The sequence below is a fragment of the Engraulis encrasicolus genome, chromosome 18, assembly GCF_034702125.1.
Source record: "Engraulis encrasicolus isolate BLACKSEA-1 chromosome 18, IST_EnEncr_1.0, whole genome shotgun sequence".
NCBI classification, from domain to species: Eukaryota; Metazoa; Chordata; class Actinopteri; order Clupeiformes; family Engraulidae; genus Engraulis; species Engraulis encrasicolus.
In genome coordinates, this window is record NC_085874.1 from 42,576,791 (window position 1) to 42,589,290 (window position 12,500).

General features: G+C 44.4%; 1 protein-coding gene across 2 annotated transcripts in view; it reads right to left on the reverse strand.

The window, feature by feature from the left end:
• The window catches only part of prep (prolyl endopeptidase), a 21,300-nt gene extending 9,775 nt beyond the window's left edge, over positions 1-11,525 (reverse strand). The window contains exons 1-8 of one of the 2 annotated variants that reach the window (XM_063223654.1): positions 11,347-11,525; positions 10,476-10,550; positions 9,586-9,719; positions 6,637-6,767; positions 5,936-6,145; positions 4,846-4,967; positions 3,278-3,383; positions 1,059-1,250 (exon numbers count right to left, since the gene is read on the reverse strand). In XM_063223654.1, coding sequence (XP_063079724.1) covers positions 1,059-1,250; positions 3,278-3,383; positions 4,846-4,967; positions 5,936-6,145; positions 6,637-6,767; positions 9,586-9,719; positions 10,476-10,550; positions 11,347-11,388 — 1,012 coding nt within the window. In that variant the 5' untranslated portion in view covers positions 11,389-11,525. Of the gene's footprint in view, positions 1-1,058; positions 1,251-3,277; positions 3,384-4,845; positions 4,968-5,935; positions 6,146-6,636; positions 6,768-9,459; positions 9,481-9,585; positions 9,720-10,475; positions 10,551-11,346 lie in introns of those variants that run through there. The other variant, XM_063223656.1, reaches the window with a different exon arrangement.
• Positions 11,526-12,500: the final 975 nt, after the last annotated feature.

A 12,500-nucleotide genomic window follows, 5' to 3' on the forward strand; every position in this document is an offset into this window, starting at 1 on the left:
GCCTACTCGCCACTCTTTCATGGAACGTTCACTGAAAGTTCCCGCGGCTTTAACTGCCAATGTACAGGCCAGAAGTACCGAATTCTGCATTGCAATTGGTTACTCGCTAACTAGCCTCGCTCGAAGATAAAATATTTTCAACTCGGGATCCGCCCACATTGCATCGCTTGTACAGTACTCGCCTACTAGTCTCGCTGAAACACATTGACATTCTATTGACTTCGTTTGCTGAGCGAGTAACTAGCAGCGACGTGTCTGTGTACGGCCCTTTACTCTTTGACAGGACAGCTCTCCCTCACACACACACACACACACACACACACACACACACACACACACACACACACACACACACACACACACACACACACACAGGTGAGTGTCGTTTCAACAGCAGCACACATCAAGGCAACGCAACGACAGCCAGTGCCACTATTGTAGGATTTTGTTTTTAGTGGACTAACAAACATATTCATTGCAGCATATCAACCACCAATTAACAATTTAATTTATGGACATTAAATGCTGTTGCGCGGCACCAGCTGATGCCTCAGCCCAAAAAAACGTTTTTGGCCCACACACACATACATATTCACACTAGTGGTGTGGATTGGCACTGCCCTCACGATCCGATTACGACTCGTGAGATGGAGATTTGATTCGATTCTATGCGATCCGATCTGATCCGATTGAATTCTACAATGCATTGCAATGCATTAAATTTCTACTGAAAGCAAAGCAAATGTTTAATCAGTCATGATGAGCCAATACAAGTAGTCAGATACTGAGCAACAATTTATTGGCTGTTTTCTGTATCAGTCTGTATCAGTCTGCATCAGTCTTGCAATGTTTTGAAGTGATTTAATTTAATTTAAGATTCATTTGCTCCCGAAATATCCACGGAAGTAATTGAAACTTAAAAAAATTGCCGGATCGATTCTGGAACTTGCCGGATCGATTCTGGATCATCCATGCCCCGCATTGGATTGCATCGCCGAATCGATCATTGCTGACACCACTAGCGCGCACACGCGCACACGCACGCACACACCCCCTACCGATGACGTCCTTGTCGTGCTGGGGCAGCAGCTCCTTCCAGGCGTCCATGCTGGGCTGGCTGAAGTCGATGTTGATGAGCCGATAGCGGGGGGCCTCCAGGTTGGTCTTGAAGGTGAACACCGGGCCCTCGTTGGTCACGTACTCGTACTCCGCGTCAAAGTTGTCAATCAGCTTCACCCACGGCAACAGCCCTGAGAGGTGGAGGGAGGGGGGACAGGAAAAACATCAGCAGATTACAATCACACATTGACAACATTATATAGAAATGTGTTAATAGATGTTATAGACCCTTAACAGACGGCATTGCAATATGGTGCCTGTAGGAAAATGGGATAATGTGTTAAGAGACCCGGTGTCTGTAGGACAATGCGTCATAAGACCTCTAGTCCAGGGGTCCCCAACCTTTTTGGCACCAGGGACCGGTTTGAGTCCCATTTTTTTTTCGCGGACCGGTAGTCACGCGTTATAATAATAATAATAATAATAATAATAATAAATATTATTATTATCACCACACTATTATTATTAGGCCTATTAGTTATCATTGTTATTATTAATAGGCCTAATAATAATAGTATCAATAGGATCTAAAAATAAGGCCTAATCCTTTTCCTTCATTCCATTCAAAATGTGTAACATTTAGTATTTGACTATTAAACTGACAATTACCCCACTAATTTGTGGAGCCATTCTTGGTCATAGAGCTAGTGGTGCAAGGGAGATCACCAAAAACTAGGCTACTACATACTGCTACTATTTTTCACCATGCGAGAATAGGCCCTATGGGTTCTCTGCTCTGGCCATGTTCATTTTCATTGAGGGCATTTTGCGCAGTGAAATTCAGGGCTATTTATGACTGGGTTATAGGTCTCCTGGTTAAGTGGCGCTTCTATTAATTCAAGGTCAACCGTTTCCAACAAGCAGTCGTCACTGTTTTCTCGAACACACGACACGGGGAATAGTTGGATGCTGGAGATGATACCGCTGAAGTTTGCCACTAGCAGCTCGTGCCCTCGCGTCGCGTTTGTGTGGACTGCTGCATAACCAGCGTTTGATTCTACCGCGGTTCGAGTGCCTGTGGTTTTATGAGCAATATTTTTAAAACGGCAAAAGGTTGCATGTCATCGCTTGATTTTCTGCTAACGCTGACTTGCAGGAGCTCCTGAAACAAGTGTTGGTCATTCATTATTAGTTGCAACTTGCAACCACAAAACATGTCTCGCAATTACGTTCGTAACACAGCGTTGTTGTCACAAAACTGAAATACAATAGAACAAATGATAGAAGTGGATTTCTAAAATAGCTCCCAAAAGTTTGCTTCGCAAGTACGTTCAAAAGCCTTAAAAAGAAAGAGCCGCCCGGAGAAGACAGCCAACACTCCAAAACGGCCACCATCCACTTTGCATTGCAGCATTGAAATGTAAAGTGGGCGCGGCCTCGGAGCATGCGTCTGGCGCATTTGACATTCAACTGATTGGACGGCACAAAGAAAAGTTTGCTTGTTATTGAAAATTAAAATAGCCTACTTGTGCTACGTCTAGGCTAATGCAAATATTAATATGGCGATACTAAAAGTTATATTTGAGATAAGTTCTGCACTGCAGTTCATAACAAAGGCATGTCTTCTGGATTAAAAAAAAAAAAAAACTTGTGTCGTGCGGCCCGGTATCAAATAGTCCACGGACCGGCACCGGTCCGCGACCCGGTGGTTGGGGACCGCTGCTCTAGACCAACAGTATTGTGGCTGGAATGGCGCCTGTAGGACAATGCATCCCGGAACAGACAATATTACGATATGGGATCTGCAGTAGGGCTGCACAATTAATCGAAAATAATCGAAAATCGTGATAAAATCGTTAAATCGAAGTCATGATTTTAATCGTGGCAATAGTGACCTACCTTTGAGAGCGCCCTGGAAGCCAGAACATTCTGACCAGAAATCTGTCCACCTAAGTTTCATGCTATTGCCTTCACATAATTATTACAACTCATTTATTTTGCTCATCCCATATATAATTCATTCTTGATTATATTTCATCTTGTTATAATTTTCCAAAAAATCTGCAAAAAATCAACAATCGTGATTAATAATCGTGATTACGATTTTGACCAAAATAATCGTGATTATGATTTTTTCCATAATCGTGTAGCCCTAAACTTCAGCATAATATTATGATGATGTGGTGCATCTGCAGGGTAACGTGGTGTTGTACTGTACCTGTGATGCCCTGGGGGACACTCTGCAGGTCACAGTACCACAGCCGGTTGACTGGGTCACAGCCCTCCCTAATAGACAGCAACACATAACGCCCATCATCTGACACCTGGGGGGAGAGAGAGAGAGAGAGAGAGAGAGAGAGAGAGAGAGAGAGAGAGAGAGAGAGAGAGAGAGAGAGAGAGAGAGAGAGAGAGAGAGAGAGAGAGAGAGAGAGAGAGAGAGAGAGAGAGAGAATAAGCGAGAATATGAAAGAAAGAAAGAGAGAGAGAGAGAGAGAGAGAGGGAGAGAAAGAGAGAAAGAAAGAAAGAAAGAGAGAAAGAAAGAAAGAAAGAAAGAAAGAAAGAAAGAAAGAAAGAAAGAAAATAAAATGAAGCCTGTCACAACCCTCTCTTAAATACAAGCATCACCCATCAGCTGACACCTCGTCAGACACACACACACAGAGATACAGAGATAGAGAGGGAGAGAGATAGTGCACAAAGGCACTTAGACATAAAGATAGCAAGACAGGCAGATAGAAAGATAGCAAGATAGAGAGAGACGAGACAGAGAGATAGAAAAAAAGAAAGAACATGTTGTTGCTGACTTTAATAACCAACTTAACACCCTGCAGGCATGTCAATCAGCCCTGAACTGAACACCTGACAATACACCTGTAGGGGTGATGGTGAAAAAAAATCCTGAGCCTGAACTTTTTCCCCTGCTCTAACGACGACGACAAGATACTGCATAGTGACGTAACGTAGGCTTATTTTGACACATTATTCAAACATTTAATAACCTGTATGACCATTATTCAAGCCTGATAGTAGAAGAAAACCCTGAACTTGTAACACTTTCTGAGATAGGAACAACCTAATGGCTAATTATTATCAATGTTTTGATTTTTGTAAATTCTGTCAAGCCTGAAATCAGGCATGGAGCCTGAATACTATCAGCCCTGCACCTGAGCCTGGCGTCACCACTGCCAAATGGGTGTGACGAGTGAGAGCCAGTGTGTAGATTTGCGTGTAAACAAATGTACGTTTGCCTCCGTGTGTGTGTGTGTGTGTGTGTGTGTGTGTGTGTGTGTGTGTGTGTGTGTGTGTGTGTGTGTGTGTGTGTGTGTGTGTGTGTGTGTGTGTGTGTGTGTGTGTGTGTAGTATCAGTGTGGATGTGAGTGGGAGGCAATTTACAAAAATTGCTTTGGGCACCCTGTTACGGTTAGGGGAAGGCTACACAAATACACTGTGTGTGTGTGTGTGTGTGTGTGTGTGTGTGTGTGTGTGTGTGTGTGTGTGTGTGTGTGTGTGTCTGTGTGTGTCTGTGTGTGTCTGTGTGTGTCTGTGTGTGTGTGTCTGTGTGTGTCTGTGTGTGTGTGTGTGTGTGTGTGTGTGTGTGTGTGTGTGTTCCTTTCATATGCTTTAAGAGATACATCCTGTTGATCACTCTCAGCATGGCTGTTGCCCTCATTGTGTGTGTGTGTGTGTGTGTGTGTGTGTGTGTGTGTGTGTGTGTGTGTGTGTGTGTGTGTGTGTGTGTGTGTGTGTGTGTGTGTGTGTGTGTTTTCAGCTTCATAATTGCCCACCTCTGCTCCGCTCATCCACTTGGGCTGGTCCAGGAACTCTGCACACAGCACGTCAGTAGACTGGGGAGTGCCCAGCACGTGGTAATAGAGCTTCTGATGCAGGTTAGTGGAGGTCTCAGTGCCTGAAGAATAGCAGGAGAGAGAGAGAGAGAGAGAGAGAGAGAGAGAGAGAGAGAGAGAGAGAGAGAGAGAGAGAGAGAGAGAGAGAGAGAGAGAGAGAGAGAGAGAGAGAGAGAGAGAGAGAGAGAGAGAGAGAGGAGAAATGATGAGGAGGATGAGGGAGATCCAACTAAAACTTAAACTACATTGCTTCAAGGGATATGTCTCTACCTCTACCAGTTCAGTCAATTTCAACATGCCGTTGTAATGCTCCTGCTACCCTGGACTTGTCAGTACCTGAGTTTTTTATTTTCATCTTCAGCCTTTTCCCGAGATCGTGGTCATTGTAATGGGGGCAGCGCTTTGTTTACATTTCAATTTTTTTTCATTTATTCCCAAAAACATCCGAAAGGTTATACAACATCAGCAGACAACTAGCAAACAGTGGTACCTTATGGGAAAATATTTGGTGTAGGCCTATGTTTTAAATTGTAAATAATTTTAAACAAACGCTGCCCTCATTAGAATAGCTCAAATCTCGGAAAGGGCTTAGCCAAAAAAATGTGGCATCACCGGGTACTGACAAGTCAAGGGTAGCGTGAGCAATACAACAGCAAATTGAAATTGACTGAACTGGTCCTTTAAGGTAAGGTGCCCTAGATACAAGTGTCAGCAAGTTTTAAGACGGAGACGGAGAATCAAAAAGACGTATTAAAAAGTAGTCTGTCCACATTGAAGAAACAAAGGAAAAGTCCTATCATTTGTTGAATCATAGATCGTCCCGTTATTTTCAACAGCCTTAACGTCACTCTTGCCCAATTGCGCAAACATACAAGCCAGACACATTTATGTGTGCACACACACACGCAAACAAACAAACAAACACAGTCTCTCCCCCTCTCTCACCATCACTTCCTGCTCAGGATAGAGGTCCAGGACGTGCAAATGAACCCTTTACCCTCTCTCCACACACACACACACCTTCTCTTACCGTCGCTCTTGCCGTCCTGCTTGGGGTAGGAGTTGTAGAAGAGCCCCTTCCCGTCGTGGGTCCAGGCCATGCAGGTGAATTTGACCCTCTCCAGCCGGTCGTCCAATGGCTTGGCCCCCTCCACCTGTAGGAAGCGGATCTCCACCCAATCAGAGCCGCTCACACTGATGCCGTACGCCAGCGTCTCGCCGTCCTCAGAGAACGCGTAGCCTAGACACACACACACACACACACACACAATAGTAAAATAACAATAGGAGCATATGCACGCGCATATACAGTCTCACACACACACACACACACACAATTGTCATTTAGATGTAGCAACTTATTTCTGTCATAAAAAAACATCATCCACAGAGAAACAAGATCATGTACAAAAAAACGCTTACAATGATCTAACTGCCATTGTGAATTTCATAACCCGTTTCAGGTAGGGTAAAGTAGGGTTATTTATCCCCAGGGGGAAGTTAAGGTTAAGGATCAGCATGCAATACCCAAACACTGTTCACTTTTCTCTTATTACAGTGATGGAGAGATGAACGGGGGGAGAGAGAGAGAGAGAGAGAGAGAGAGAGAGAGAGAGAGAGAGAGAGAGAGAGAGAGAGAGAGAGATCGAGAGAGAGAGAGAGAGAGACAGAGACAGAGACAGACAGCTAGAAAGAGAGAGAGAGAGAGAGAGAGAGAGAGAGAGATCCTACCTCGCAGTGCTACTGTTCCGTCCTCAGAGAAGGTGTTTGGGTCGAGGAAGACGGAGGGCTCTGCGTCCAGACTCTCCTGCACGTACATCACACTCTGGTTCTGCAGGCCCGTGTTGTAGAAGTGGAAATACCTGCAGCACACAGAATCAATGATAATTAATCAATTATAATTATTAGAGCCATACAGAGGGAGAGTCGGGCAATTTCCACTGTGTCCTAGGGCCGACTTCCACATTAGCAAAATTAGCTGTTTAGCGTCTCAGAACTGCTCAAGCGTTGTGAATATTAGTGCCTAGAAGTGGGCGTAGCACACAGCAGATGCGATGCGATGCAATGCAGGGAATATGACAAGACTTGCTGTTCGTAGTAATAACTTCAGATAAACATCACAGATGGTAAAACTGCTGTGATTATCATTACCGAGACAGTTGATAGTTTACATATAGTGATGATGACCCCGCAGTATAGTTCGTTAATCCTTATTTTTGGCTTTTAATGTGGTGGTTCTATGTTGAGTCTATGGAAAGACAGTCGCTTTAGGCACGACCTCGATCTCGTTGAAAGGCGGGGCTGCAATTTAATTCCTGGTCCTCCAATCGCGCAACTCTCCCTCTGTATGGCTGTGATAATTATATTACTAAATTATGTGTGTGGTGGGTACATGCACGCATATTCCTGGAGGTCACATCCAGCAGACAATATGGTGAATTAATATCCAATCTACATCCCCATGCTGTGTGTGCATGTGTGTGTTTGTCTGTTTTGTCCCATGTTGTGTCGATATAGTCTGCATGCATTCTGAATCACAGCCTGATATTATAAGTAAAGACTCTGAGTAAGGATGATATCTCCCTCCCCCATTACTGTTGTACTCATGGAGGTAGTATAAGAACTGGTGAGAGTGAATAAGTCCCGCCTCCAGTCATTTCAATGGGAAATGCTAGGCTAGTGAATTCAGCCAAAATTGAAAGAATTTTTCACAAATTCGTGCATTTCCGACATCCACTTCGCTCATGATGATTCTGTACCCAGAATATGAGCTGCTACCCTCTGGCAGGCGATTCAGAGTACCAGTTAAAAACAAGAAAAGGTTTTTGAATAGGTATAGGTTTTCTTTTGTCCCCGTTTCTGTTAACCTACTGAACGCAGGTCGTTAACAACTACCATCCTGTAATGCCATGTATGTGTGTGGTAGGCTGTAGTAGATATGCACTTGAGTATCTCTATGAGGGCACTTTATGTATGTATGTATGTATAGTATAGTATGTATGTATGTATGTCTTTATTGTTGTTTTTGTTTTTTGGCGTCATGTGTATCAGTGTTGTGTGTATGTGGCAGCTATGCATGTCCAAGACAAATTTCCTTTGGGACCATTAAAAGAATCTTGAATCTTGATTGGTGGGTGCGCGTTTCACAGAGCTCATTTCCGCCGACAGTTTATTCAGCCAATTACGTGCCACGTTATTGACTGACTTACAGTTGACCAGAAAGCTATATGGGAGACGGGCATTGGATGCATGGAGGTATTATAAGGTGTCCAACCACAGACCTGTAAAACTCTCGCACCCACCCATCATCATGAGCGAAGTGGATGTCAGAAATGCGCGAATGTGAAAATGGCGACTTGCTAATCGGCGAAGCTAACCAGCCAAATTCTGCCCCCCTGGTTGTACGCCGATTAGCAAGGCACTTCCTCGTCGCAATTCCGCCACCACTTCGCTCAAAGAGGGTGGACACGATTGGGGGGTGCGCGAGTTTAGTGTTGGGCACACATACCTATACAGGTGTGAGGTTGGGCTTCCATATATCTTTCTGGTCAATCGTAGGTCAGTCATTAAAGGCCAACTTCCGATAAAACTCAGTTTTACTCACTCCTTTCGAAGATCGGACGGTCACCCCAAGTTAAACTCACTTGCAAGGCTCTCATAGCGGTGCGTCAACTCTCCTTGCTGTGTTTCCCGGTGTTTCCCAATTTACATAAATAATGCAGAGAAACGAGCGAATCACGAAAGCCTTTCTGTGTTTCGTCACGTCGAAAGAAGGCGTTGCCCACAAAGGTTTATATCGACCCATTTATCTAAAAACATGTCGAGTAATTTTTTTCTGCTTGTTTTCAAAACAAGCAACGTCTGGTGGCCCGAAACATAGCTTAGCTTAGCTATCAGCTGGTTGCTACTCTCAGGTACACACACAGCACAAAGCCTCATACATAAAGCCAGCTCACTCTGGTTGCTCAGTGCCTGCAGCTCGCCTAGGGGTCGCTGTCGAAAGACCACAGCCCTGAATGGAGCCTGCACGCCTCCGTTGGCGCCCCTATAGTGCAGTACCACCCGGAGAAGTGGCGACTCTGTTTCCCATTACATTCTCTCCAAGAACTGGAGGACTGAGCCAATCAGAGACGCGTTTCTTCGAGAGCAGGAGGAGTGAGCCAATCAGACACGCATTTCCACGAGAAACACGGAACACTCTCTCGTTTCTCCACAAGCCACCTTGCCAGCTTGCAAAAACGTCTTGAAACAAAGCAACCAGAACGTTTTTTAAAACAGGACCAACGCGTAACACATTCAATAACAATTGGGAACACGGCAATATTAATTAAATTAGGTTGAGAGGCCATCTTTAACGTGGCACGTAATTGGCTGAGTAAACTGGCGGCGGAAACGACTCCATCTTTGAAGCTGAAAAATTCGTTCAATTTTGGCTGAATTCACTAGCCTAGCATTTCCCATTGAAATGACTGGAGGCGGGACTTATTCACTCTCTCCAGTTCTTATACTACCTCCATGCTAAAGACAGCAGCAGCCGCCCATCTCATCTCTTACCTGTTGCCCCTCTTAAAGGGGCAGCTGTATTCGGGGTCTTACCTGCTGCCCCTCTTAAAGTGGCAGTTGTATTTGGGGTCTTACCTGTTCCCCCTCTTAAAGGGGCAGTTGTATTTGGGGTCTTACCTGTTGCCCCTCTTAAAGGGACAGCTGTATTTGGGGTAGTCATAGAGCTCCGTCATGCGCTCCTTAAACACGTCACGGATCTCACAGCCCTCAAGGAACGGAGTAGTCAGCTTGTTTTGGGCATTCACAAAAGCCTGTGGGGAAGAGGGAGAGGCGCAGAGGCAGACATGAGTGTGAGAGAGAGAGAGAGAGAGAGAGAGAGAGAGAGAGAGAGAGAGAGAGAGAGAGAGAGAGAGGAGAGAGAGAAAAAGAGAGAAGACAGATAGAGAGAGTGAATGTGTGTGAGAGAGAGAGAGAGTGAGAGAGCACGCACGAGAGAGAATGTATGTGTGTGTGTGTGTGTGTGTGTGTGTGTGTGTGTGTGTGTGTGTGTGTGTGTGTGTGTGTGTGTGTGTGTGTGTGAGTGAGTGAGTGAGTGTGTGTGTGTGTGTGTGTGTGAGTGAGTGAGCGAGAGAGCCAATAAGACCAATAAGCCCATTTGGTCTTGAAATATGTAAATAGGCCTGTTTCTTGAGCCAGAAAATTATGCAATTAAAGTTAACTTTTCTCTTATTGTTGCACCAGTAGACAGACACATACAGTACAAGTATTAGCTAATACAATTAATAAAAAAAATCTGATCACATCTGCACTTCAGTACAAACTAAAATTAAATCGTGCTCCCACAGCTAGTTATAGGTAGAAGTAGTTGTTTCTGACAGATTAGAAGAAAAAAGAAATACTAAAATAAAATGAACTAAGGTACGAGCCAAACACACACACACACACACACACACACACACACACACACACACACACACACACACACACACACACACACACACACACACACACACACTTTATCATGACAGAACACTGGAAACATGACAGCTGATGGTGGGCGGGTCTACCTGCGTCTTCTCGCTATCCGGATCCTCCAGCCAGCTGTAAGGGTCTGGAATCTTGTTACCATGGTAGTCATCAACCTGACGAGAGCAGAGAGAGAAACATGATAACCACACCATGTAGCATACAGTGGACGATATCAACGGCACGCAAACAGCTGCAGATACTGTAGTATAGTGTGAACATATCAAATTGTGACCAGGAATCAAACAGAGAGTTTCATGTTTAACACCCCGCGCACACATACCGTTTTATTTTACAAAAGCACAGCTCACGGAACCTGGCTTCAAGGTTTCAATGCATCCGCCTGACCGTTTACGTTTAGCCTGTTATTTGCTTTCAATTTACAATTCTGTCCCTCAACAAATGTCAACTCCACATTATTTATTTAATTTACAGTAGGCTACAAATATGCTCAACAACAAATACTTGCTCTAGTTACTTTGTAACAACCCAATGTCGACTTTAAACAGACATCCACAGCTAGATCCATGTTGGTGCTCCTGTCACTAATTTGTTTTGGCTATTGTGCTTAATCCTATTTCCATGGCATTGGATAAGCATGAGTAAGTGATTTTACATTTACTTTGCAACACAAAAAGGGAGTGGCATTTCGGGGTTTGTAATAAATATACATTCTATAGTATGTAGTTTGTCTGCTCTACTGGTAAACGCTGGGTTCAACAATTTGAGCAATGAATGTGTCATTGGGGTCTGTTTCCAGGCTAGACAAAGGGTTGTGGTTGACATCCATTCATTGCCAGGCTAACATGCTAGCGACAGCTAACATTCACTGTACCAGTCGGCATGATGATGATGAAGCATCTGAGCTAAAGTTAGCTTGGTTGGTTAGCATGCACAGACTCTTCTACTTACCACCGCCTCGTCACGGTATACTTGTGGATACTGGAAAGACATTTTCAAGTAAGGGTGACCGGATGATTTCTGATAGTAACGCCGACTATTGTGGGTACTGTAACAGTTTGTTATGACTTCTCTCCGTGATTCTCCCAGTATCGAATTTTGACGGATGAGAGTTCGAAATCGCCAGCCAACGAATCTGTGGAAAGACAACATCTTGGAAGATTGTCTGTGAGTAATGTCGACAGCACCCTCTATCGAAGGACATGGTAACTGCAGTCTTCCTGAACAGCAGGAGTCATGGGTGCTGAGGAGAGCTGATGGTGAAGGCGGATGTTTGTTGTTGCACCCCAAGTCTCTCTTTTTGTCCATTACACACAAATCCACTCTAAATATGTTACTTTATTATGCTATATTATGTATAATTTACTTTCCTAGTAAGGAACATTGGTTGACTTCAATGGCAATGGCACTACAGTAGCTCCAATGGGAGCAATTTGCATGAACCATGCACTTGGGCATAGCCTGCCGTTCAGTAGGATTATGGAGTCCAGACTGAGCGTCACAGTGACCCAGAGAGGTGTCTGATATGGTGGGGGAGGGCCCAATTTATTTATTTATTTTCTGATGTAGTAGAGATCATTTTTACAGCACTCCTGCCCCCTCTCCCCTATTCACACTCACTGTGTCATTTGTGTGTAGGCCTGTATTACATTATTATCATCACAAGACACGTAGCTTTATGATTACATTACACTTAGCTGATGCTTTTTTTTATCCAAAGTCTCTTAAAGGGTATTGGTGACAACAGCAATGTGGGGTTTAGGTGCCTTGCTTAAGGACACTTCCTGGGGGTGTAGGAAGAGGCCTTGCCTCCATTTCCTCACATCAGTTCAACTTTGGAAATATGTCCTTCTTCGGCTGTTGTTGTCGTTTGAAAATGCCCCCTCAAAATGCTATTCCTATGTGGAGTCACTTGACATTCTTGTCTCAGTTGTCTGCCTGCCCTATTCGTTGAGGGCAACCCTCCTCTTGTGTGTTATATATTTGTGACAGCAGGGGGAGCTGTGCTAACACTGAAAAACCCGATGGAGGAAGAACACTGAAAAACCCGATGGAGGAAGAACCTCTCTGGCGCCCGTTAGGAGCCCGTCAGATGAGGTACTGTG